The sequence below is a fragment of the Vipera berus genome (genome assembly GCF_964194415.1).
Source record: "Vipera berus genome assembly, chromosome: 1".
Lineage (NCBI taxonomy): Eukaryota > Metazoa > Chordata > Lepidosauria > Squamata > Viperidae > Vipera > Vipera berus.
In genome coordinates this window covers 94,476,340-94,503,467 of record NC_138202.1, presented here as the reverse complement: position 1 = coordinate 94,503,467, position 27,128 = coordinate 94,476,340, and the positions used below count along the sequence as shown (strand labels likewise).

At 41.5% G+C, this 27,128-nt stretch overlaps 1 protein-coding gene across 1 annotated transcript in view; it reads left to right on the top strand.

Moving 5' to 3' along the window:
• The window catches only part of DCDC1 (doublecortin domain containing 1), a gene marked incomplete at both ends in the record, with an annotated part of 278,965 nt that overhangs the window by 80,631 nt on the left and 171,206 nt on the right, over positions 1–27,128 (top strand). Inside the window, 2 exons of the mRNA XM_081329080.1 lie at positions 2,791–2,883; positions 23,497–23,667. Of these exons, the coding sequence (XP_081185206.1) occupies positions 2,791–2,883; positions 23,497–23,667 (264 nt within the window). The remainder of the gene's footprint in view (positions 1–2,790; positions 2,884–23,496; positions 23,668–27,128) is intronic.

Sequence of the window (27,128 nt, the reverse complement as noted above, 5' to 3'; positions counted from 1 at the left end):
CTGCCAGTAACAAAAAAAAGCCTCCCTCCCACTCTCTGAATACAGTGACATTCATTTGGAGAGAAGCAGGGCCACATTTTGAAAGCAGGCTTCTTCAGCTCAACAATAACACACAATGAGTTATTGACTTGTTTTATATATGGATCTCTTTTCAGCAACTAACTTTGACTCCCCACAGTCTGGATAAATGATTGATTTTGTTGTTAGAAAGGGACAGGGCTTTTCCACCAAACTTGATAATGCGAACGTCTTTTACTCCATTTGTTCCTGCATTGAATAGATCCTTATTAAAATGCACTTTCCCCAAAATACCTGCAGCTAGCCTTTTATCACCCTGTTTTGTATATAAAAATATGCAATTTGTCCCACTCTTTTGCTTTGCAACAGGCTACAGGGAAATTCAGTCGATACCTATAGAAACGGATTATCACAGTATTTAAACTGAAATGTATTGATCTCCTTGTAAAACACTGTTAAGGATTATTTAAATTACATAGAAGTTTTATGCGATGTGATTTTCTCTATGAACATTTTAAATTAATTAGCATATTAGGAAGAATCCAATCTAAATTTAAGTTCAGTGGCTTTCAGTGGGACATACATAAACACTGGAATTAGCCACATTATATTTTATATATACATGAGCGAGGTTGAGATTGTGTGTTTCTTTTGTGTCATGCTGTTATCCAAAGTTTTGGGAGTTGTATTTGTGGAATATTTAGCAATCCATTCGTAGCTTACAATTAGAGTTTGGGGATCAAAGTATTCAGTTTAAAATGCAAGGAGTTATGTAGTTTTAATAGTTATAAATATAGCATTCATGTATACATGGTAGAGAGCAAGTTTGGTTTAATGGTTAAGGTCCTGGCTTAATTTGCATTCTAATCTTGTCTAGTTCTTAGATAGGAAAGCCAGCAGGGTGATCCTGGACCAGTCATTCTCTCTCAGTCTAACCCACCTCACAGGACTGTTGTGGCAAAAATAGGAGGAGGATGGAGTATTAGGTATATTTGCTGCCTTGAGCTATTTATAAAAAATAAAAAGGTAAAAAATTAAAAATTCTTTTAAAAATAGTTGAGTTTCCCAGTAGCATAAAATAGTTGTTCTTCAGTCGCTAAGTCATGTCCAGTTCTTCACAACCCCATGGACCATAGCAGGCCAGGCTCCCTGGACTTTCGCTGCCTCCCAGAAATTGATAAATTTTACAGTGCTAGTAATTGGTGGTGACACTGATTGAAATTCTAAACGTAAGATTGCTGAAATCCCATTGATTAAGCAAATGAAATATGTTTTCTATGTTCAGAATGTACACTCTTTTGTAAACATTTGAATTAAAGCAGAAATTGTTTTAAAGATCTACCAACTTAATTATGACTGATAACACCTAGCTGATAATTGTTAGGCATTTTTACAAAACTAAAAATGATACTAGAAGATAGTTGTATAAGCTATGGCTCTGGAGTAATCAACCTGTAATCCTATATACATTACTGTTGAAAATATTTCCAATCCTAAAATTCCTCATCCTTATCTCATTATCTTAATCTGCCTCAATACTTATGTATGATGCAGAACAGGTTATTGAGAGGATACAGTTTATATTTTTTTAATTTATTTTAATTCCATTTATATCCCGCCCTTCTCCGAAGACTCAGGGCGGCTTACAAGCTTAGCAGTAGCCTTCATTCTATGTATATGCCTGCTTATTAGGGCTTTCATACACCCCCCCAAGCGGCATTATTACAAAGTCAGCTTAATTGCCCCCAACAATCTGGGTCCTCATTTTACCTACCTCGGAAGGATGGAAGGCTGAGTCAACCTTGAGCCTGGTGGGATGCGAACCTGCAATAATTGCAGGCAGCTGGTGTTACTTAAGGAGGCATTAGCCCACTGATCCACCAAGGCTCTTTGTTCTAGATGATAGTAATCATATGCTTAGCTCTCTTACATTTCATATTCTCATATATATTTTAATACAAATAATTGCCCAAGTAAATTATACATTTCCTTCCTTCCTTCCTTCCTTCCTTCCTTCCTTCCTTCCTTCCTTCCTTCCTTCCTTCCTTCCTTCCTTCCTTCCTTCCTTCCTTCCTTCCTTCCTTCCTTCCTTCTCCCTCCCTCCCTCCCTCCTTCCCTCCCTCCCTCCCTTCTCTGAGTTTATTTGTACATTACTTTTAATTTTTATTTATTTTGCATTTTAGGAGACCTTGTGAAACAGAAGTTTCATGTTGTTCTAATGAGTGATCAATTACATATATCCTTGTGGTAATATTAAGATATTACATTCATGTGCTTCTTGTGGTAACATTATATATATTACATGAAATGGTAGATAATGGTTTCATGTTGTTCTAATGAGTGATCAATTACATATATATTTTTAGTAAAGAATAATAAATCTAAATGCATAGAAGATGGGAGGACTGAGTCTTAAAAAGGAAGAAAAGAGACTTGTCTTCTTTAGATTTTAATACTTGGAAGTGCTACAATTAACACTGAATAATGTTTTCCCAATATGAAAATATTACTTCCACTAGATATCCAGGCATCTACATATGTTTTTTGAAAGGCATGCATACAAAGTTTAAACTCCTATAGGCCTAGTCAATCTGTACATTTTGTGAAGCATATCAATCATATGTAAGAATGTATCCGAGAGTTTACTTATTAAACTTTCTTACAGCAGGATTAGATTGGAAGTCAGGATTTTATTTTACTTTATGTAGGAAAATAGAGAAATGTGGAATGTGGTTCAATAAAGGTGATGGAAAATATGTTGTCATATTTTAGCTGGATTTTGCCACTTTTGGCCAGAAAGAGAAAATAACAGACAAGAGTGTTTTATCAATGAAGAAGCAAGAAATGCTGTCAGAACAACACAAAGTAAGTAAAAAATATTTTAAACGGATATATAATTTTCTAGATTTAACATACTATTCTGTTGCTAAGTGTTTTCCTTGAGTTACATATATTCTCTTCTATTGAAATGTGTTGAGTTCAGATAGGTACAGTGAACTTCACACTAGCTCTTCCCCTGCAATTCCCAGGAGTTTAAGACAGAGAGACATAAAAGACACAACCAGGCTTATAAATAAAATACAGTTCTAGTCTTCCTGAATTCTATTTCCTGGCCTGATCTACCTTGAAAGTCTAACAGGGAGGCATTAAGAAAACAATATCAAAAACATAGGAGCCTCTCTTACACTAAGATTATTGCAATATTATTTACACTGACTGGCTACCGGGTTTCATTCGTATTTACTAACAGTAGTATCTGAATGTGCTAAAAAGTGAACCTGGACTTTTTGAATGCAAAGCATAAAAGTGTAAAATGTGTCTGCCTGTCTTTCCATCCATCCATCCATCCATCCATCCATCCATCCATCCATCCATCCATCCATCCATCCATCCATTTTCTCAGTCACTTCTTGTAAGACTTAATCTGTAGTCTTTTACTCATCTTCATTGTCTTATTCTGCAGCTGGTCCAGTTTCTTTGAAACTTTCTTAAAACATAACCTCTTCTCCCCCCCACCCCACCCCGCCAGAATTTGAGATGTGATTTGATCAGTGCTTTTTCTGATTTGGATATTATGTATTTATTGAGGCAGGCAATAATTGCATTTGCCATTTTAGCAGCGGTGTCATGTTATTGACTCCTGTTTTACTATTGAGGGTTCTTCCATGAGGCCATGATCACAAACACTATTGCAGCAGTGGCAACTGGAAAGGAGAGGGGTTGCCTCTAATTTTTGCAGGTTGTTATTTGTCGGTTTGAAAATGCACAGGTTGCCACTGATCATTCTCACATGACTTCAGCAGCAACCTGTGCATTTTCAAACCGACAAATAACAACCTGCAAAAATTAGAGGCAACCCCTCTCCTTTCCAGTTGCCATATTAATTTATAGTGATTGGGGGAAAGGAAATAGGTCAGTTTGCAAAAATCTGCAAAGCTAACTATAAAGATTGACACTCCAGACTCAGTGCAGCCCAAGTAGGAAGTCATGGAGAAAAGCAGTCCCACAAAATGAGAAGTTGCCCACCTCCGTGTTCAACTGAAACTGTGGAACAAGGTTTGCTGTTTGTAATTTTGACAGCCAAGTCAGAAGGAAATCAGCCTAGCTGCCCATGGGTGTTGTCACGATAAGAACAAAATAGCTATACTCAAAAGGTAGGAATGGCACTGTGGATTCAGGTAGTCCTTGAGTTACAATTATTCATTTAGCAACCGTTTGAAGTTACAACAACACTGGGAAAAGTGACAAATGGCTGGTCCTTGACCTTACAACTGTTGCAGCATCCCCACAGTCATTTATTCAAAATTCAAGTGCTTGGCAATCGGCATGTATTTACGATAGTTTCATAATCCTGGGATCACATGATCACTATTTGCAGCTTTCCTAGCAGGCCTCCAACAAGCAAAATCAATGGGGTGATCCAGACTTGCTTAATGACCACATGATTCACTTAACCACTGCAGTGATTCACTTAACAACTGTGGCAAAAAAAGGTTGTTAAATCATGCACAGCTTTTAAAACAATCATCTGGCTTGGCAAGGGAAAATTCTGGTACCAATTGTGTTGTACAAGGGCAATTTGGAAATAAACCTCCGTTTGAGCATGTGCGAGAAATAGGCGGGGATAGCAATGCCTGTTTTATGGCGCCATGCACAGTAGTTCAGTGGGCAGTGAGGAGTGGAAAGAGAAGGTTGTGTTGCAGTTGACTTGTCCACTAGATCAATTGGAAATGAACCCCGCCGTAAAAAATCCCGCCAAATGTGAAGTGCACGCGGTAATACGATTCCTTTGTGCAAAAAAACTTTCATCAGCTGCAATTCATCAAGTTTTTTTGCACACAGGAATCATATTACTGCACATACTTCACATTTGGTAGGATTTTCTATGACAGGGTTCATTTTCAATTGATCTAGTGCAGGAGTAGGGCAACTTTGGCTCTTTTATGACTCGTGGACTTCAACTCCCAGAATTCCTGAGCCAGCATGGCTGGCTCAGGAATTCTGGGAGTTGAAGTCCACGAGTCATAAAAGAGCCAGGGTTGCCTACCCCTGATCTAGTGGATGGGTCAACTGCAACACAATCTTCTCTTTCCAGTCCTACTGCCCACTGAACTACTGCGTATGGCGCCACAGGACAGGCATTGCTATCCCTGCCTATTTCTCGCTCATGCTCAAACGGAGGTTTATTTCCAAATTGCCCTCGTATGTTGAGGATTATGTGTACCTATGAGGATTTTAAGTGTAAGGAAAGGGCTTCTTTGAAAAACCAACTCTGCTCAGTGTATTTTAGGTTTGTTTCATACATTTCAATATTTTAAAAGGTTATAAAAATTGTCCCTAACAATTCACACTGAATAAACTCATCAAAACTGTAAGCAAATTACAGTATTTTAAATCACTATATTTAATAGATTTGGTTCCTTCCTTTTTGCTTTCATTTACTACTATAATGCTAAAGGAAATGTTAACTAAACTCTTATTTCCATAGAAAAGCTGCAGTTCACAGTGTCAAGACATAGTGTGCTAATCATAAGATTCTTCAGGAAATATTGTAATGCAAAACTATTAAATCAAGATTTTCTTTGCAAAGCTTCATGCTGTGAACTTGACAGCATATTCTACAAATGAAATAATGCAAAATTGCTATAAAGCAAAGTGGAACATTATCTTCATGCAGATTTATAGAGTAGCCTAGCTTATTCTCACAGAAAGAAGATTAGGAAATGTTACTAATGCTATGGTGCTATTAATAATACCTTTTTCCTGCTATTTTGATCTTCGACAATGTACTAATCATTTTTTTCTTAGAGGTCCACAATTAATTCATTTATTGCATATAGGATACATTGAGATACGATAACTACAGAGTATCCCTCTGGTTTGTTTTCTGTTTTTTTTTAATGGGGATGTCCTCTGATAAGTTATCTCAGTAGGTATCTTATGAAAGGTTAGTAGATCTAAAACTAGCTTTGGGAACTTACATCCTTACCACACTGATCTTGACGATGAACCAAGATGAACATTTTCACATTAAACTACGATTCAAATTCAGTCATACAGATTTCTAAGGCCCTTCTCTTTCAATAGCAACTAATCCTCAAAAAGAAGCTTGAGCATCAATCTAGGAAGGCGGAAGAAACTAGATATGCACACATATGCATATGCTTTTTAAAACTTCTAGCTAAGCATGATACTTTATTCTGGAAATAATCATTGTTGTCATCAGTCATTCAGTCATGTCTGATCCTCAGCCATTCTATGGATCAGCAGTCTCCATGCCCCTCTATCTCGCACCACCTTCTTCAGATCCACCATGATCATTCCAGTGTCGTCCTTTATAATGTCCCGCCAGTGGGTGATAGAGTGGCCACTTCTTCTTTTTTGCTGATCACTCCCAGCATGATTGACTTTTCGAGTGAAACAGTTCTCATGACATGACCAAGCATGACAGCCTCTGTTTGGCAATCTTGGCTTCCTGAAATATTTTTGGTGAGGTTCGATCTAGGACTTCTTTGATATTTTTGCAGTCTATGGGATACATATTAGTCACCTCCAACTCCACAGTTCAAAGGTATCCACTCTTCTCCTGTCTGCCTTTTTCAGAGTACACGTTTCACTGCCATAAGTAGCAAGGAAATAATAGTTTTTATTAATAAATTATACTAGTCACTCCAATAAGAAGTACAATTTACACTTCTTTGTATTGCAAGCCTCACTTTGGTGAAAAAAAACTAGAAAAGTATTCTCCTGTATTATGGCATTTTTAGAAAAAAATGCCATTTTTTCCTTTTTTTTAAAAAAAAAATCCTTTACCTTATTCTCATACATATGATTATTAACAAACATATTTTATATGGTAATAAACAGAAGTAATTTATTTTATTTATTTCATTAAGTTTAAGAGGCTTCCCAATTCTTTAATTACTGTGGGTTACATAAAATAAAAAGCATCAGTATAATACAGATAAAATACAAATGGGAAATGTCCAGGAAAAAGCCAAAAGAAATACAGAGAACCTACCACTCACTGCAGTCCAGATTTGAGAGGAAAGCCAAGTTTTGAAGGTCCTTTTAAATACAGTCAAAACAGAGGCCAGATGAATCTAAAAAGAATGATGTTCCTAAGTACAGAAGTGGCCAACTTAAATGTTTCCAGATGAAAACGTAGGAGTATTGAGCAAACAGATAAGTGAACCCTTAGCAGGAGTTTTTCAGAGGAGTTCCCTCTGAGGAGAGGGAAGATACTATGTAAGAGGAAGAGAAAGACCTGGGCAGAGGGGTGGAGATTACAGATTAGCTTCTACTGACTGCTTCCTATGCATTGCTAATTGATTCCTGCAGTTATTTCTTGAAAGCTGCTGACTGCCTACTTTGTCTGGATGTAAGGACCTGCCTTTGTTTTTGGCTGATATGGCTGAGGCAGCTTCAGAGGACATATAAGAAAGGCAGCTTTCAGAGAATAAATTCACTAAAGGAGTAGAACAGGGAAATGACTGAGAACCCTCATAAACAGGAGAACAGGGCGATTCACCACCACATCTGGTAAAGAGGTCTAGGGAGAAGATTTTTTGTTTGTGGATTATTATTCATCAGAAGAACATGGAGCTAGAGAACTTCTCTCATGATCAACAGGCCTTTTTAATTTTGCTCCTAAAGATGATGAGACTCCACCTGCCACAGGCTGCTTGGCCTCCTGACTAAAGGCCCACCTCTCAACTTTTAAAGGAAGAAATGTTTCAATTTAAAACAGAACGTACTTGTGGGAGGATGATGCCAAGAAGCCTCCCAGAAGATAAAATAAAAATGGAAGGAATAGAGACATGGAGAGATGTGACATAAAGGCCCTGGTCTATAAATAAAAGAACCCTTATTTTCTCAACGTTCAGAATTGATTCCAGGGCCTCCCTTCCGATGACCTCCTAGATTAAAAGCCTTGCCCACAAATATCAGGAAGTAAGGAAGAAGAAGACTCTACAACTCCAAAAAGGTAAATATTCCTGCCTCCAGGTAGTGGTGATCAGAGACTCCCTACTGAGAGCAGGAGAGCAAAGCAGTAATCTTTCAGTTGGATAGTTTACCAAGAGAAATGTGCTGTCTTCCTGGGCCACAGATCAAGATATGAAGAAAAGGTTTCTGAGACTCTTTATGCACTCTAACAATTATTCCTTTCTCCTCATCAAATGACATAACAAATGGGTACAAGTGACATAACATGACGGAATCATGAAGATGTTGCAAGAGATTAATGAAGGAGGGTGAAAGAGCTGGGGACACAAGTGGTGTTTTCCTCAATGTTCTTGTTGAAGGATATGGTCCAGGAAGAGAGAGAAGAACATTGCAAACGAATAATAGAAGTCTCTTGAGGGAAGAGGAAGAATGTTTTGTGAAGGTGCTTTGCAGACTTGATCTGGAAGGCTTCAAATTGAAACCTGAAGGGGATGAAAAAGATGGTGTAATGTCAAGCATTGGGAACAGGATTGGGAGGCATATGTAGGTTGTTTGGAAGGAAGGAATATTAAATTATGTGACTCAAGTATTCTAGTGATTCTCAAACTTGCAGAGCATGGGGAAACAAGGGGAAGAAATAGAAATTTTCATGCAGGAATTTGAATATAATTTAGTAGGCATTATTGAAATTTAAGGGATGTGGGGGCTCAGTGGGTTAGGACGCTGAGCTTGTCGAGCAGAAGGTCAGCAGTTCGGCGGGTCGAATCCCAAGTGCCGCGCAACAGAGTGAGCGCCTGTTACTCGTCCCAGCTTCTGCCAACCTAGCAGTTCGAAAGCACGTAAAAATGCAAGTAGAAAAATAGGGACCACTACGGTGGGAAGGTAACAGCGTTCCATGCGCCTTTGGCATCTAGTCATGCTGGTCAAATGACCACGGAGACATCCTCGGACAAGCGCTGGCTCTTCAGCTTTGAAACGGAGATGAGCACCAGCCCCTAGAGTTGAAAACGACTAACACGCATGTCCTGGGGAACCTTTACTTTTACCTATTGAAATTTAATAAAATGAAAGTCATAAATGGAAATGCAAAGATGGAAAGGTATGGTTTATTTAAAAGGAATAAGACAGATAAAAGGAGAGAAGAAACATTTTATGTGAAGGAGGGGCAGAGGTTTATGGCTAGCCACTGATAAAGATGGCATGCTGAGCTTCCTGGTTTTTCCCCTACCTAGCTATTTTTTCTAATATTGTTAAGTTATCTTACTAAATATTTTATCAAGTAGTAAGATAATTTAAGCAGGATATTAAGGAAGGAGATACTGCATAAAGAAAAGGGAATTAAAGCTTATTTGGAAGACCTGGAGAAGGTTAAAAAGGCATCCCTTCCAGCAACGAAGAAAAAGCAATGAAGGAAGAAAGCACTCCTCACAGGCATGGACAGACATCTGATATGGATATAATTGGACAAATAAAAAACAACTTTAAAAAGAATGGAAGACAGAATGATACAAACACATGGTGGGAGTAATTGAAGACTGGGCAGGTACGTATGAGCAATGAGGAAACAATTTAAGGAAATGTCATGACAAATGGCAGATATGGCTCAGGTAGGCAGCAAAGCTTGTAATATGGCCACAAGTAATACTTTAGAGACAAGCAAGACTCAAAAGAATATTTCTGAAATAAAGATTGAGTTGGCAGATTTATAGGCTTGTAACAGGAGAAATAATTTAAGGATCAAAGGAATGTCAGAGAAAACTGGAAGAACAATTTGACTATAGTACTTATTTGATTTCTAAAATTAATGGCCTGAGGTCCAATTTGAACCTGACAAAGATATTGAAATGCTGACTGCATTTGCTGCCCTAGAAAAACCCAGAAACCTAGAATCATTTTGATCAGATTTGTAAACTCAAACATAAAAGTCTGTGGAGATTCTTAAGTCATCCAGATCATAGTTCTCTAAAGAGTGCTTTTTCAAAAGGCAGCTGGATTGTTATTTCCTTGAGGAAGAAGAACAAAACATTTAATTTCTCATCCAAGAAACTTCATCAGTTGTGATTTTGGGGGGGGAGAGGATGGAGTATAGGTTCTAACTTGGGGGTGGGGGTGGAAGGATTGTATTTCTTTGTAGTCATCTGGTCCATTAGCATTCTTTGTGAGAACTCTTGAGGCCCCTTGGCAGTTTATCTTTGCCCTCAGGGTGCATTGGTTGTGGAATCTTCTTGGCACTGCTGCAAGAGCTGCTTTGTAGATGGGAGATCTACAAAGATCCTTCCCCCTCTGTTGGGAGAGGGCAATTCATTGTTAACATGCAGGTAGACAGCTGAATCTTGACCTGTTGGGTTTGATCTCCTATGTTGTACCATGTGCTTGTGGTTGTTTTGTTTCACCAATATACAGATCTGCACATGTTCACTGCACCGTATTGCATATATCACATTGCTCGGTTTTTGTCTGGGTGTTTTATCCTTGGGGTGGACAAGCTTCTGCCTTAGTGTATTCTTGGGTTTAAAGTGTACATGTACAGTACGTTGTGTTGGTTGAAAATTCTTCTGAGCTTTTCAGATATTCCTGCAACGTACAGAATGACAATGTTGCTACGTTCATTGATGTCTTCTTTGTCTGTAATGGAGGAATGCCTGTTGGTTCTTTTTCTGAATTTGATGAAGGTCCAGTTAGGATAACCACAACGTCTGAGGGATCCCTTGACATGTTTTAGTTATTTTTCTTTTCCCTCTTTACTGGTAGGCAATTCAGCCTGGTGGTGTAGGGTTCTAATCACTCCCATTCTGTGTTCCAGTGGGTGATGAGAATCAAAATGTAAATATTGATTTGTATGTGGGTTTTTTTTGTTAACTGAAATGTTAGGGCTTCTATCTTCCTTAATGTGCACAATATTTGGGTAGGAACATAAGGAAAGGGAAACAACCAAGGTATTGTGTGAGGGTATGTAATAGACTGCCAGGTTAGGCAGAAAATCTAGAGAATGCAGTCCTGAACTAGATCACAGCAATTTCACAGAAGAAAGCAGCAATAACAGAAAACTTCAATATCTGGAAAACAGCTTGACTATAAGATCAAAATTATTCCTCAGTGGTTACTGTTGCTTACTGTTTCATTTCCCACAAGGTTGAAGAAGAAAATAGGACTGACTCTGATTTTAATTAGCTGGTCAAAAAGGTAAAAGAGAGAGTGATCACATCATTTTGAGATTCAAAATACTATAAATTGAAAATTAATTTGGAGCAAAGTTGTATATGCACACTGGATTTCAGGAAAGTCAATTTCAGCGGATTTTGAGAAGTATTAGGCAGGATCCCATTGTCAGAAATCCTTCAGTCAAAGGAAATATAGGAAGATTGGGAACTGCCTAACCATAAAAGGTAAAGGTAAAGGTTCCCCCGCACATGCGTGCTAGTCATTTCCAACTCCAGGGGCCGGTGCTCATCTCCGTTTCAAAGCCGAAGAGCCAGCGCTTGTCCGAGGACATCTCCGTGGTCATGTGGCCGGCATGACTAGACGCCAAAGGCGCATGGAACGCTGTTACCTTCCCACCGTAGTGGTCCCTATTTTTCTACTTGCATTTTTATGTGCTTTCAAATTGCTAGGTTGGCAGAAGCTGGGACAAGTAACAGGCGCTCACTCTGCTACGTGGCACTCTGGATTCGACCCGCCAAATTGCCGACCTTCTGATCGACAAGCTCAGCATCCTAACCCACTGAGCCACCGCGTCCCTTTCCTAACCATACAGTATCCCAATGAAAGAAAAAAAGGGAATAAGAAACTGCTTAGGTAACTTCTGTGGCTGCATAAAGTGCTTTCAATTGAGTGAAGAATTAAAAGGGACCTCTACAGAAAATGGAAAGGGAGTATAATCATGCAGAAGGCATACCTGCAATTATTGAATTACAGATAAAAGCTAATATCTGCAAAAAGAAAGTCAGAAAAGCTAAAGCAGAGGACAGAAAGATTCTAACAAGTGACTTTTCTCTCTAAAGGGAATCTATTCAAATGGATTTAAGAGAAACAATGACACAAGGTGAAACTGATAACCCAAGATAAGCAAAAACATATGTTTAGGGGAATACCCAGCCATTTTTTATTTTTTTTTTTATTTTTTTGGCCCAAGATGGCGACGGACGCAACCTAAGCTTCGGGCGCTCTTCGAGGGCTCCAAGGAATTCGCTTAGGGAGGCCCACGGTATGGATAGGCGACTCTGGGGGTGGGGGAGTTGACAAACAGCTGCTGGGCGCTATTCTTTGCGGCGCCGAGCCCCCCCCCTCCAAACTAGCGGCGCTGGAGAACTGCCGCCTGCCGACCTGTCGAGCTCTATTATGGCGCCGAACGCTGTTGCAGCGCCGTGAAGCCCGGGACGCCTTGCCTGATTTTTCTTTTCTGCCGGCTTGCCGAGGTGACTCTGGGGATTGGGAGGACTCTGGAACAGCTGCTGGGCGCTGCTCCTTGTGGCGCTGAGCCCCCCCCCCTCCGAACTGTCAGCTTGCTGCTCTGAACTGTCGGCTCTTGAGAACTGCCTGCCTGCCGATCTGCCGAGCTTCGCTATGGCGTTGAGCACTGCGACAGCGATGTGAAGTCCGGGATGCCTTCCTTGCTTCCCTCTTCTGCCGGCTTGCCGAGGCGTCTCTGGGGATTGGGGGGATTTTAAAACAGCTGCTGGGCGCTGCTTTTTGTGGTGCTCAGCCCCCCCCCCAGCTAGCGGCTTCTGATTTGAACTGCGGCGTTTGAGACTTTGCCTGCCTGCCGACCTGCTGTTCTCCGCTATGGCGCCGAGAAGTCCGGGACGCCTTGCCTTGCCTTCCTTCTTTCTGCCTGTTTGCCGTGAATACCCTCTGCTCGTCGGAGGGGCAGCGGCGACGATCCCCACCGGTCAGAGATCTTCTTACGATCACCAGCTGGCTGGCGCCGTTTTTGGCGGCGCGGAGCCTTTTTCTCCTCCCGGATGGTGGCTGCAGATGGTGGGCCTGGTCATCGGCCCCGGCGGACATGTTGGCGAATTCCCGGACTTAATACATCTGCTGGGATTGCCTCTCTCCGCCGTTAGAAGATTGCCTGAACTGGCGGATGGGTGCTTGGGAAAGAATGTTCCTGTTCTTCCCCCCCCCCCGGACTGGTGGCGCTGGCCGGAGATGCGAGGATTGACAGAGGCCTGGCCTGCCTGTTCTTACTTTTTCGGCTGACAGGCAGGCATTATGGCTAGCTCCATGCCTGATGGGAACTAAGATCCCTCCTATTGATAGTCCAATGTGGCTGGGACCGGACCGTGGTGGGAGGATGGTTTTGGACTGGCCAGTAACCACCTCACTGGTGTGAGAGACCAGTTGGGGTGGCCCTGGCTCAGGATCCCCTTTTCTCTCTCTGCTCCTGATTGGACTCCTCAGCCAGAGTGAGAGGACGACTGAGGTTGTCCTTTGGATTTCCATCTCAGGTGAGAGCTGAGATGGCTTTGCAGACTAGGAGAGGTGCCTACTGGACTTTTTACCATCTATACACCATCATTGAGCGATCCTTTGGACACAACATCTGCCCTAAAAGACTATCTCAGCGCAGTATGATTTATTATTACTCCGAAGCGGACTTGTATGCCCTTAGGGCAGTTCCTGCCTCATGGGCGCGACCTGTCGCCTGTTTCCATACTCCCCTTAATGACGATCCCAAGCTTTGGGATTCCGAGAGGTGGCTGGGCTTAGATAGGGGCCTCGAGTCAAGACATGCTAAGAGGCCCCTGATAAAATTTTTAGCCGGTTATTTTAAGAGGTTAGGGAGGGGGAGGGAGGGGGGGGTAGGGAGGGAATCTTTAACCGGCACTCAGTCTGGTCCTGTTAGAGGTCCTGACGGGACGGGGTCGGGGGAGGTGGCTGCTGGTTCTGGGAATGTGGGAGTGGGGCTTCAAATCCCCACGGCGATAGGGAATGGCAGCAGGTGTTTGCGCGGAGGGCCATATCAACATCTGGGATCGCGCCCCCGCTATCTTCGAGCGGTGGCGCGCTCCGACCCTCCGGTTAGCACCCTCCTACCCGGGGATGAGGGTGATCAGGCCCCTGAGCTCAGGTTGGTCTATTTTAACGCTAGATCCGTAGTTTAACAAAGCTCCCCTCATCCGTGATCTGATCGAGGAGGAATGTGCGGATCTAGCGTGCATCACGGAAACTTGGTTGGGTTCGGAGGGAGGGGTGCCTCTCACCGAGTTATGCCCGCCAGGTTTCCGGGTGCTGCACCAGCCACGGGCTCAGGGCAGGGGTGGTGGGGTGGCAGTGGTTATTCGGGAGACTTTGTGTCCCCGGGAGGCCACCATTGTCCAGATGGCCGGGAGTGAATCCCTCCTCTTGAGATGTGGTCCTCGGGTTCAGTTGGGCTTGTTGCTCACATACCTGGCGCCCAGCTGTGTGGCAACAGCCCTGCCTGAGCTGCTCGACACCCTCTCAGGGTTGGCGGTGGAGTTCCCCAGGCTTATAGTCCTGGGTGACTTCAACCTGCCATCACTGGGGGGGTCGTCGGAGTTAGCTCGGGAGTTCATGGCTTCCATGACAGCCATGGGCCTGACCCAGGTTATTGAGGGCCCTACTCACGAGGGGGATCATACTCTCGACCTGGTGTTCCTGTCTGGACAGTGGTTGGATGATCTGGGAGGGGGTTCTCCGTCCATCACCCCTCTGTCATGGTCAGATCATTACCTCCTGAGGCTGGTTTTCCGTCATGCCATCCCCCGCCGCTGGGCGGCGGAACCGACCAGGTGGTTCCGCCCCAGGCGCCTAATGGACCCGGACCGGTTCCAGAGGGCGCTTGGGCCGATACCTATCACCCTTACCCACAGCCCAGTCGAGGCTCTGGTGGAGGCCTGGGAAACGGCTGCCACCAGGGCACTCGACTGTGTTGTACCCATGCGACCTCTGACTCGGCGCAGATCCCGTTGGGCTCCATGGTTCTCGGTGGAGCTCCGGGAGATGAAGCGTCGGAGACGAGGTCTAGAGAGCGGTTGGAGATCCAGCCGATCCGAATCTGACCGATTGCAGTTAAGAACCTTTATAAGGTCTTATCTTGCGGCGATAAGGACGGCGAAGTCTAACTACTTTGCCGCCCTTGTCGCGTCCGCAGATAATCGCCCGGCCGCCCTGTTTAGGGTGACTCGCTCCCTCCTTAACCAGGAGGTGAGGGAGGATCCCTTGCAGGGACGAGCCGAGGAGTTCAGTCATCATCTGACGGACAAAATCGCTCGGATCCGGACCGGCTTGGACTCTGACTGGGCAGAGTCTGATGTGGAGGAATCAGGCGGTCTTGAGCATGTTATCTGGACTGAGTTCGACCCTGTTTCCCCTGATGATGTGGACAGGATCATGGGGAGACTGAGCTCCACCACCTGTTTGTTGGATCCGTGCCCCTCCTGGCTAGCTTATGCGGCTCGGGAGGGAACACGAGGCTGGTTCCATGCAGTAATAACTGCTTCTTTGAAGGAGGGTGTCTTCCCTGCCGCCTTGAAGGAGGCGGTGGTGAGACCCCTCCTCAAGAAGCCTGCTTTGGACCCGGCTGTTTTAAACAACTATCGTCCAGTCTCCAACCTTCGCTTTCTGGCGAAGGTTGTTGAGAGTGTGGTGGCGCATCAGCTCCCTCTGTTCCTGGAGGAAACTGATTATCTGGACCCGTACCAATCGGGCTTCAGGCCCGGACACAGCACGGAGACGGCATTGGTCGCGCTGGTGAATGATCTCTGGAGGGCTAGGGACAGGGGTTGCTCCTCTGTCCTGGTCCTATTAGATCTCTCAGCGGCTTTCGATACCATCGACCATGGTATCCTGCTGCGGCGTCTCAGGGGGTTGGGAGTGGGAGGCACCGTTCTACGGTGGTTCTCCTCCTACCTCCAGGGCCGCTCGCAGTCGGTGTTGACAGGAGGGCAGAGATCCGCCCCGAGGTCTCTCATTTGTGGAGTCCCTCAGGGGTCGGTTCTCTCGCCTCTCCTGTTCAACATCTATATGAAGCCGCTGGGCGAGATCATTCGTGGTTTTGGGGTGGGGTATCACCAGTACGCTGATGATACCCAACTTTTTCTTTCCACCCCGAACCAGCCCAGTGATGCCCTCTCCGTGATGTCCCGGTGCCTGGAGGCGGTTCAGGTCTGGATGGGGAGAAACAGGCTTCGTCTCAATCCCGCCAAGACTGAGTGGCTGTGCATATCGGCGTCTCGGGTTAACCAAGTTATTCCACCTCTAATGATGGGGGGTGAGGTGTTACCCCCCGTTGATAGGGCTCGCAACTTGGGCGTCCTCCTGGATTCACGGCTCAATTTTGAAGATCACATAGGAGCCGTGACCAGGGGGGCTTTTGCACAGGTTCGCCTGGTGCGCCAGTTGCGTCCCTATCTGGACCGAGACGCCCTACGCACAGTCACTCATGCGCTTGTGACCTCCCGTTTGGACTACTGTAACGCTCTCTACATGGGGCTGCCCTTGAAGACCACTCGGAGGCTTCAACTGGTGCAGAATGCGGCCGCGCGAGTTGTAATGGGGGTTTCCCGATACTCCCATGTAACACCTCTACTCCGCGAGCTGCATTGGCTTCCGGTTGCCCTCCGGGTGAAATTCAAGGTGCTGGTTATTACCTATAAAGCCCTACATGGCCTGGGTCCGGGTTATTTGAGGGAACACCTGCTGCCGGCATCAAACGCCCTTCGCCCAGTGCGCTCCCACAGGGAGGGTCTGCTCAGGGTTCCGCCGGTGAGAGATTGCCGGCGGGTGACACCCAGGGATAGGGCCTTCTCAGTGGGAGCGCCTGCCCTCTGGAACCAGCTGCCGGTGGAGCTGAGAACTGCCCCCGACCTTCGATCATTCCGCCGGGGCCTGAAGACCTGGCTCTTTGAGCTCTCGGGCCCAGGCTGAGGAGAAATTTTAATTGGGGTTTTAATTGTGTACAGGGTCAATTTAATATTTTTTAATTTGGTTCTAACTTTTGTATGTTGGATTTTTTAATTCCCTGTAAACCGCCCTGAGTCCTCAGGGAAAGGGCGGTATACAAATGCAACTAAATAAATAAATTTTGAATGACTGACCAGATTAATTATATCCAAGAGTCTTGAAAAAGTTCATGTATTCATCTTAAAGCTCCTAAGACCTTTGAAAAATCTTAGAGGATGAGCCTGATGCCATAGGATTGAAGAAAAGCTAATATTCTTACCTTTAAAAGGAACAAAAAGAAGACCTGGGTAATTACAGACTGGTTACCTTAATACTGGATCTTGCACAATGCTGAAACATTTTATTAAGCAATTTGGGAGAATTTGGAAAAGAATGCATTGCTTTGCAGGAACTATCATCTATTCTTCAAGAACAAGTTCTGCCAGACCAGATGGATCATTGTGTAGGAATATCAGAAATCCCTGCAGCTCCCCTTTGGATTTAGGTCTAGGGGCTTGTTGGATAGCTTTTAGCTTAGCCTCTGATGGATGGATTCCAGCAGCATCTATCCGGAATCCCAAGAAATCAGTAGAGTCCACTCCAGTTTGACACTTTTCTTTTTTTTAACTTTAACCCCGCTTCACAGAACCGTTGAAGCACTGCTCTGAGGCGATCTGCTAGGACTACTGCAGATTCTCCTGCTATCAGGCCATCATCAAAATAGGGGCAGATGCCTGGTACATTTTTAGGTGTCCGTTCCATAATGCTTTGAACAATGCCAGATAGTTGTCCACTCTGGAGATGTAGGACCTCCACTGTTCTGGGTGGGAGACATCAAACTCATTGAGCCTGCCAAGCTTGGCCATGGCAGGCATTCAGTGAGGTCCTGGTCGCTGCCTTCTGCTGCAAGAGGAGCTGAGTTGCCTAGATCCTGGGGACAGATCCCTCAGGACAACTGTGCCTCCAATGTTGCTTACTGGTCCCACCAAGACTCTTGTGCCTGTTCTGTCACCCAGTGACTTCAGACCCGAAAGGAGTCAGCTCTCTTCTTTAGCAGCATCCCACCTTTGTCGCCACTATTGTGTAGTGGGTTCTTGGAGACATTAACCAGACCGATTTAATGCAACAGGTTTATTTGCAGAATAACAGAACTGAACTCAACCGACAGACTGACAGCTATTTATATGTGCTGCCACTAGGCGGCAACCAATCAAATTGAAAGCTGGTTTCCCACTCAAATACAAGCTTCAATTTCCCTCCAAAATAGTTGGGGACACATTTAAATCAAACACATTAACTGTTAATATCAGTACATAACAGTTGATGCACTGATCAGTTCAGTTGTATCATAAGACTGCACTGGACTTCAACAAAACATTCAACAAAATCATCTATGAGATGCTACTAGAGAAGACAGCAATTTTCAAGCTAGACAATGGTGCCATTAAATGGATACAGACCTGATTAAATGATTTATTCCAATGATTAGTAGATCTGTGACAGGCCAAAAAGCCTTCCAAAAGCTCTGCCATTTTTTCCCATAAAAGCCCCAGAGAGAAAGATGGAGACACCAGAGACTCTTATCCAAAGTGTTGTTAGCCCAGAATCTTGTTGTGCTCTGCCCAAAGTTGCCTTGGATGAGCTGGGCAGAGCATATAAATTTGATTGATAAATAAAGTAGTAGTTTAGTAAACAAAGTATATTAGTAAACAAATAACATATAAATTTGATTAATAAAGAAAAAACAAAACTTTTAGGCCCACATACAAGGAAGCTGCAGCCCTGGAATTTCTCATTTTCCCACTGAGCCATTGTGGTAGTTGCCCACAAACCAGTCCCTACATTCACCTGCTAGTAAAAGCCTAACCCCCAAACTCATGGGGAGATGAGTTGAATGAAATGTTGTTTGGCACAGTTATTGCATCTGCTCTTAAAATTTACACATCTCTCAGTAATGTGAGTTGTTAGTTTTAACCTCATGGGATGGATGATCACATCTGTCGTGCTTTTAAACGATGGTTTGTCTAAAGGCAGGGGTCTTCAAACTTGGCCCTTTTATGAGCTGTAGACTTCAATTCCCAGAATTCCTCAGCCAGGCATGCTGGCTGAGGAATTCTGAGAGTTGAAGTCCACAAGTCATAAAAGGGTCAAGTTTGAAGACCTCTGTCTTAAGGCATTGTGTGAATTGTGTCATTTATGGCTTGCTTATTTTGCCAATTTTATTTTTAATGCATTTGTTCAATTTGTAAGCTGCTTCAAATGCCCAAGCAAATCTAGACTATGTACAATATACTTATTGTATATTTTGATAAAAATAGGTCAGGATCACACTTTTTTATATTGTATTACATGGGAAAAGATTTATATTGGAAGGAAAAAGAACTTTATTCACGCAAAGTAGGCTTAATCTAGAATCGTATTCTCTTCCTTAGAACCTAATGCTTCTGTAGTACATAAACCTTTTCTGCCTTATCCTCTGCTCATACTTATGAGTATTTATTCTATTTGAGAACTTGGTAATGAATGCTGACAAGATTGAGAGCAAAACTGGATCACTGAGAGTTAGAATACACAAAAGTACAATTTTTAGAAACTAACAACAACCAATCATGAGATAAAGTGTCCAGTGTGAACTTAGCATAGTAATCATGGAGTGACACTTAGAGAAGTCAAATGAATCATATGGCAAGGGAGGTAAAATTTATTGAACCCAGGACATAAGCATACTTTTAAGAGGGACAATGTATTATCATATTTTATTTTTGTAGTAATCTATTTTATTAATAATAAAAATAATGTATTCTATGTCTGAGAGAGAGTGAAGGAGGAAGGCAGGTAGGCAGGCAAGCAGGAAGGAAGGAAGGGAGGGAGGGAGGGAGGGAGGGAGGGAGGGAGGAAGGAAGGAAGGAAGGAAGGAAGGAAGGAAGGAAAATGAAACATTGCCCATATCTTGAGTGCCCATAGCTTTGTCAACTTTACAAGGCACTTGCTATGCCTGTTAGGTCTAATATTGCAACAAATCAGATTAAAAGAAAACAGAAATGTAGTCATAAATCAAGACATTGATTTCAGTGCATACTACAGAATAGCCAAAGAGAACAGAGTGGGTTTTTCCACTATAATTCTGTTTCCAGTGACAATTTCCATGCCAAACAACTCCATATCCTTATTTATTTACATGCATTTACAGCCCTAATAAGCAGGCATATACATAGAATGAAGGCTACTGCTAAGCTTGTAAGCCGCCCTGAGTCTTCGGAGAAGGGCGGGATATAAATGGAATTAAAATAAAATAAATAAATTCCTCAGTGCTGGAATAGCTGTAACATATTATGGATGTATAAGGAGTACATTCCATCTAACTGGACTATTAAAACCCAACCACAGAGATGAATTTGCTGCTACTCTAATGGAAGCATCTTATCTCAGATAGAGTGATAATCATCACTTCTACATGGCCATCAGCACTAAAAGCCAGAAAACTATATATTTGCATAAAAGAAAAAAAATTAATCCAACCAAGTGAAAAAAAGATAGGTGGTCTTCTTAGCAACTAGCTTTCTTTTCATCCTAATACTTGCAATACATCCACTCAAATTCATGCTGAGTTTTCCTGGAGAAGGAGGAGTAAAATGTGTGTTTTTTCTGAAGCACAGTGAAACTGGGTCTCCCCCCCCATCAAATTATGCATATATAAATCCTTCCTTTGTGAAAAGGATTCATAGGGTCAGGTAACGTGTAAAGGGAAAAGCTACATATCTCACAGGCTTCCATGTTTCCACATGGATGCTTCTCTACACACAGATTGAAGACTGAATTATGAACAGACCTTTAAATACAGGGGTCAGAAAAGGTCAAGTTTTGTTTTCAAAAGTGTAGTTGAATGAGAAGGATGGGTTTTATTATGGGGCAAGAAAAAAATTCACAATGTGGACGTTTTGAGGAGTTTTTGCTTATTTATTTCTATGCAGCATATCAAAATGCAGGAAGATCAATACTTAGCAATATTTTAGTTTAAAAGACATCATGTTGACGTGCAGTATAACTTACAAGGAGGACTAAATGAGCCATCTCATTTAGTGCTAATATTACCATCTTACAACATAAACATTTTTAAATCTGTCTGCCTAACTTTGCTGTTTACCCTCAATGCTGGAAACCAGGGAGAACTATGTACAATGTATTTGTTTTCTGCCATGTTTACCTAACTGCCATCCGTACAATGCTTTCCATATAGTTCACAAAATGGAGAATAAAATACATATTTAAAAGAAATATGTACTTTATTGGCCACTTGAAGTGGAAAAAGCAATTTCTTTCCCCATTGCAGTCTTCCTTGAAAGTTAGGCACATGGTATGCAAAGGAATATGAGGGGGAGGAGGAAAGGAAAATAACATCCATGTAGTTCAATGGCTACACTATAAAACGAATTAATTGTAATCTGCAAAATGTTTTCCTATGTCTAATTATGATTCCTATTCCAAATACTTTTGGGAGGGGATTAACTTGTTTTTCTTCATTTATATCCCGCCCTTCTCCGAAGACTCAGGGCGGCTTACAAGCTTAGATGTAAATAGGAAGGCAGTGATGTTTTGTGGCAGGGAAGTAATATGCCACATAATATAAACAAATACTTTATATATTGTAGTGTCTGCCTTTTTTTGGAGTGGGGGTGGAATCAGTTTGATAGTGATATATATATATTATATATATATATATATATATATATATATTATACCATTCATCTCTTCTATAAGGTAACACTCTCTCTCTCTCTCTCTCTCTGTATAATTACCATGTAACTAATTTAAACTTAAACAAAACTATTCAACAGTATGATCAACAAAACTATTTGAATAGATTGTTCATGTTAGTAAAAGTGAGCATCATTCCTGAACAAAATGGAGAGTAACAATTTTGAGAGTAACTATTTTTCAAATGGCTAGACAGAAGCCTTTGAATATAGTTAAAAGGTCTTAATAATTTCCTTAATTTCCCATCTTAATAACAGATATTCAGTGCTGCATTAATATTACTACATTAGTAGACTCTGAGACAGTGGCATATTAAAAGTACTGTATCCTTATTAATTGCTCAAAATATTTGTAGTACAAGACATAGACATGTATGAAGACACACTTATACAAATCAATCAATATATAAAAACTTCATCTGTTAATTGTTTTTTTAAAAAAAGATTCTTAAAAAATCAGTTTTATCTTAAACTGAATGGAATTTACTAATATTTGTGCAGTGATACAACCCAATTCCACCATAGCTGCATTGAATTGAGACTATCATATCTTTTATTGGGAAAATCAATATTATGACATCAATGGAAGGTACAGTAGCATATCAAAGAATATATATGTGTGTGTGTGTGTGTTTTCTTGTGTGCGTGTGTGTTTGTGTAAATGTGTCTCTGTGCCTCTGTGTGTGTTTATGTATAAATAAATATATATAAAACAAAGTCCAGTTGCACTTTGAAAAAACATCTTTGGGACAACTATAACCTGGATGACTGAGGATCTCCACAGACATTTTATATATGACCTGTTGTTTCTTCTCCGTTCTATGTCCACTTCCTTACGGTTTTCAACAATAACTTTAAGGGCTAGGGTGACAGGAAAGGGGGAAAGAGTTTATTACCTGATTGTGTAAAAATGAAGCAAACTTGCCTTTAAGGCTCTGTGTAGACTAGATTCTCCAAGGTAAAACAGAGTAGAAGGAAGACCTCATATCCTCTGTCCCACATTCCTTACTATCCAAGAAAGATATTAATTTCCTCAGCCACTTTTCTGTCCTCTAATACAAAGGTAGATTTTAGGGTCAGCCTGTTTAGCACCATTGCCACTTTCCATCCCATTCAAAGCTTTGTGAAGCTGAGCAATCAACTGCCTTTTCTCCTCTTAGTTTATCAGAACTCACAAATGGCAATGCTTGTGCTCTGAGCTAAGAAAGCTAGAATGATTGGGGATTGAATCTGGAATCTTGCACAGCAACATGCTTGTTCTACTACGTAGAGAAATAGTCAGTGATTTAGGTAATGGAAATGGTGAAGTAGGGCATGGATAACTTTACTGATTAACTTATTACCTCACATGAACTTTGTTCTGGGGGAAATGGAGAGAACAGAGAGCTATGCATTTTGCTTTGAATTCTTGTAATCATACTGAGTATGAATTTATTTTTCACATTTTTGAATTACCCATCTCCCTGAGAGGAACTCTGGTATACAGTTTACCATCCCCATAAAAGCTATTGTTTATCTTCCTCTAAGTGCTTTGTTGGGAAGTGTAGAAATAGCAAATTGTTGCCCTTAGTGTGTTTTAATTAGCTATTGAAAAGATTTACTTAGGAAATTAACTAAACACTTAAAAGGATTGCAGGTAATATTAAAATATCTAAAATAACTAAGAATCATATATTTTATTTCTTTCATTGCATCATTTTCTATCAAGGCTTTTTTGTTCTATAATATGTAGACGTTTGGAGGAGATAGACATAAATTCTTTACTTTCTGTCAGACTAAAATTACATCTCAATCAGATTTGTAATGAGAATTCTAATAGGTGTGACATCAACAATTGTCTCTTGCTAACAGCTCTCATAATTTAACCCTTCAGGTGCACAACTTGATAGATGAATTGCAGGCAGTCATCAAGAGCTACAAAGGTCATCTTTCTAAACTCGCCCCTCAGTTACAGGCTGAGCAGGCACAATGTGCTTCTTATGTCTACCAACATATTAAAGAACTCCCTACTAGCACTTTTCCTTCGCAAGGGCTGCAGTTAAAGGTGGGTAGAGTTTAGTAATCATTTGTTTTTCACCTGTTTTTTTTTAAAAAAAGCCTCTGTTCAGTAATTTCCGAGGTTTAATTTTCATTTTTTTGAGAAAATGGTTTGGGTTTTTTTTCTTAAGAGTTTTCTAGTTTTTAAGATTAGGGTAAAGGTAAAGGTAAAGGTTCCCCCGCACATGCGTGCTAGTCATTTCCGACTCTAGGGGCCGGTGCTCATCTCCGTTTCAAAGCCGAAGAGCCAGCGCTTGTCCGAGGACGTCTCTGTGGTCATGTGGCCAGCATGACTAGACACCAAAGGCACATGGAACGCTGTTACCTTCCAACCATAGTGGTCCCTATTTTTCTACTTGCATTTTTTACGTGCTTTCAAACTGCTAGGTTGGCAGAAGCTGGGACAAGTAACAGGCGCTCACTCTGTTGCGCGGCACTCAGGATTCGACCCGCCAAACTGCTGACCTTCTGATCAAGAAGCTCAGCATCCTACCCCACTGAGCCACCGCGTCCCTTTAAGATTAGGGTACCCGGCATTAATTAAGTAGGCTTATTATAAATTTATTGAAAGCTGCCTTGACACTTGTAAGGACTGCTCTTCATCTAACAGATGCAAGTAACATCAGGTGTGAATGTCACATACTGTAGTAACAATGAGGCAACAGTGAAGTCTATCATAATTCTTTGTAGTAAACCTACTGATTAAAATGGTCAACATTAAAAATGTTAGTTAATGTATAGGTAGAATAATTAAAGGAGTATCATCCATCCATGGATTGTGGATTAAATATAGTAAAGAAGTATGGACAGATTGCTCTGAAGTACTGCCTGTAGAGAAAGTTGGCAGTTTATCTTGAATATTTTAATTCTATGCTCACGATGTAGACAGGGGTATATATATACTAGCCTAGGTACTGATTTCCCCCCTTGAGATACATTCCAGAAGAAGGCCATAGCTACAGTAACTAACCATTTCTATATCACTATCATAAACCAAACCTGATTCCAGGGAGTATTTATCTTTTCCTATTATGGCAGCATTCTAACAAATGTGGTACTATATTTCAAATATTTTGTTTTTTCAACTTTATTTAGAAAAATATCCTTGCAGCTACTTTTTTTAAATCTGGAATATTATGATGTTTTCAACAAGCCAATGATTGCAATTGTTTTAAAAAACAACAACAAAAAAGCCAAAAAAGCATAAAGTGAATAATGGTTTGAAACTGCTGCATGGACTCTTGACTAACAAGCCAAGGAAATATTATGTGCCAAGAAATCACATCAGGCATTACCTCCTCAGTCCTCCTAAGGAGATGACAAATCGGTGACTGATTGCAATGTCTCCATTCTCATTTTTCTATTATCTTCTTCCATAATTACATCATACAAAAATAAATACATACATACATAAATAAATAGTTCCTGAACTGCTCGCCTGTGATTTTAAAGATAAAAAATATGAAAGTAGAATGTTTTTTTTATTTAAAAAGTTTTACAATACATTTTGACTTTAATCCCCCCTCCCCCACCCCTATCCAACCCTCCCTATCCCTCTCCCCCACTCCCTCCTCCCCCCCCCCGACTTCCCAGAGCTAAATACAGGGCATAAAATCGAAAAACAAACATAAACACCCCTATGTTATCAACAATAAACTATAAATTCTATCTCTCTCTAGCTCATATAAAATGAGTACAAGCAATATTAATATTACAAATAAAGTAGAAAAGAAAAAGAGGAAAACAGAAAAAGAGCTTTACTCAAAATAAATTTTCTTAATCCCAGTCCTTATTCATATTAATTTCAAAAAAAAAGAAAAGAAAAAAAAACTTTCACCTGCTATTTGCATTCTCCCACCTTTCTCTAATTTTCAAACAAATTCTCAGTTACGCGCCAAAAGCGCCTATCTCTGTTAATCTTAATAATCTCCGACCAAACTAAACTATGATCAAAAATAGTTCTTGCATGTATCACGCCAAATGACTCGCAGTTCCAAATCATCCTTAAGTTCAAATAAAAGTTCAAATATAAAAAGTATATGTAAAAAAAAAGATTTAGGCAATCTCTAAGACAACTTGTTGTTAATTAGGAGCTTACATACCCATTCTTAGTTCAACACATACTTTAAGTCCATAACCCTAATATACTTTTCTAGCAAACAAATAACATCAATCTTAAATTGTGTGAAATATTAAAAAAAAAACTTTCTTTCTCCTCTATAATAGTTTTACTCCATTGACATTCTAATCTAAAAATTTAATCAGCAATCTTAACGCCCCAAAACTTTTGGAGCACCTCTGTCATGACCCCCAAAACTTCTTTAGACCGCTCTCCTCCCACATCTTCACTGTAAGCACACTTTGAAGATTCCATAACTTTTCTGCTGGTCTTGCTCTTGCTCTCGTCTCGCTCTTCTTAGGGCGGCGCGCGTCATCTTCTGGCCTCCTGCAGCAACCGATGAGACTGTGACTTGATCCCCTCCAATACCATTGTCCTCTGTCTGTCTATCTGCAACATCTTGAAGCTTTCCCACACCGTATCCTTTTGCAGCTTCCAAAGATGATAGGGGGGTTGCTTTTAACACATTACTATAAAAATCACGTGCCTGAGCCACAGTAACCAAACTATGTCTTTTACCTTCGTGCGTCGCCACCAATCCAACTGGAATCTCCCATCTAAACTTAATATCACGTTTCTTAAGTTCCTGTACTAGAAATGCAAAATCTTTCCTTCACCTTAGGATCTTCGGAGGAATCTCTTTTAAAACCAAAACTTCTTGCTCAGCCACTACCAAATTAGTATCATAAGCAGCTTGAATGACTTCATCTCTAATTACTCTCTTTGTAAAATAGACCACCACATCTCTGGGTAACTTCCTCTGTCTTGCAATCCATGAATTTACACGAAAAACTTTGTCCATATTTCCCTCAATTTCAGATGCTGACTGGCCCAGTACCCCTTCCAGAGCCTCAGAAATCAGCTGCTTTAAATCTTCTTTACCATTCTCCTTTAAACCCCTAATTCTAATAGCATACTGCATCTGATTATACTGAACAAGGCTCAATTCATCGTCCATTTTATCCCTTATATTTTCATTTTCTAATACCTTTGCTTCTAATATAGAGTTCTTTTGACTGAGATCCTCCACTTTTATATCCAGCTGTAGCACACATTCAGCTACGGATTCAACCATAGACAAGATGTCCACCCTCATTGCTCTCAGCTTCTCTTCCATCGTCTTCTCCAATTTCTCCAATTTCTCCTCCATTTTCTCCTCCAGCTTTTTCAACTTTTCATCCATCATATCAGACATCAATTGTGCATGCTTTCCAAGAGCGTCTTGTAAATCCTTAAGCGTCAATACCGGGGGAGATGCAGGAGGAAGCAAAGCTTGCAATGAGGTCTCTTGCACCAGGGAAGACCCCGCATTCCGAAGAGCTTTAGAAGTTTTAGCCGCCATCTTCCCC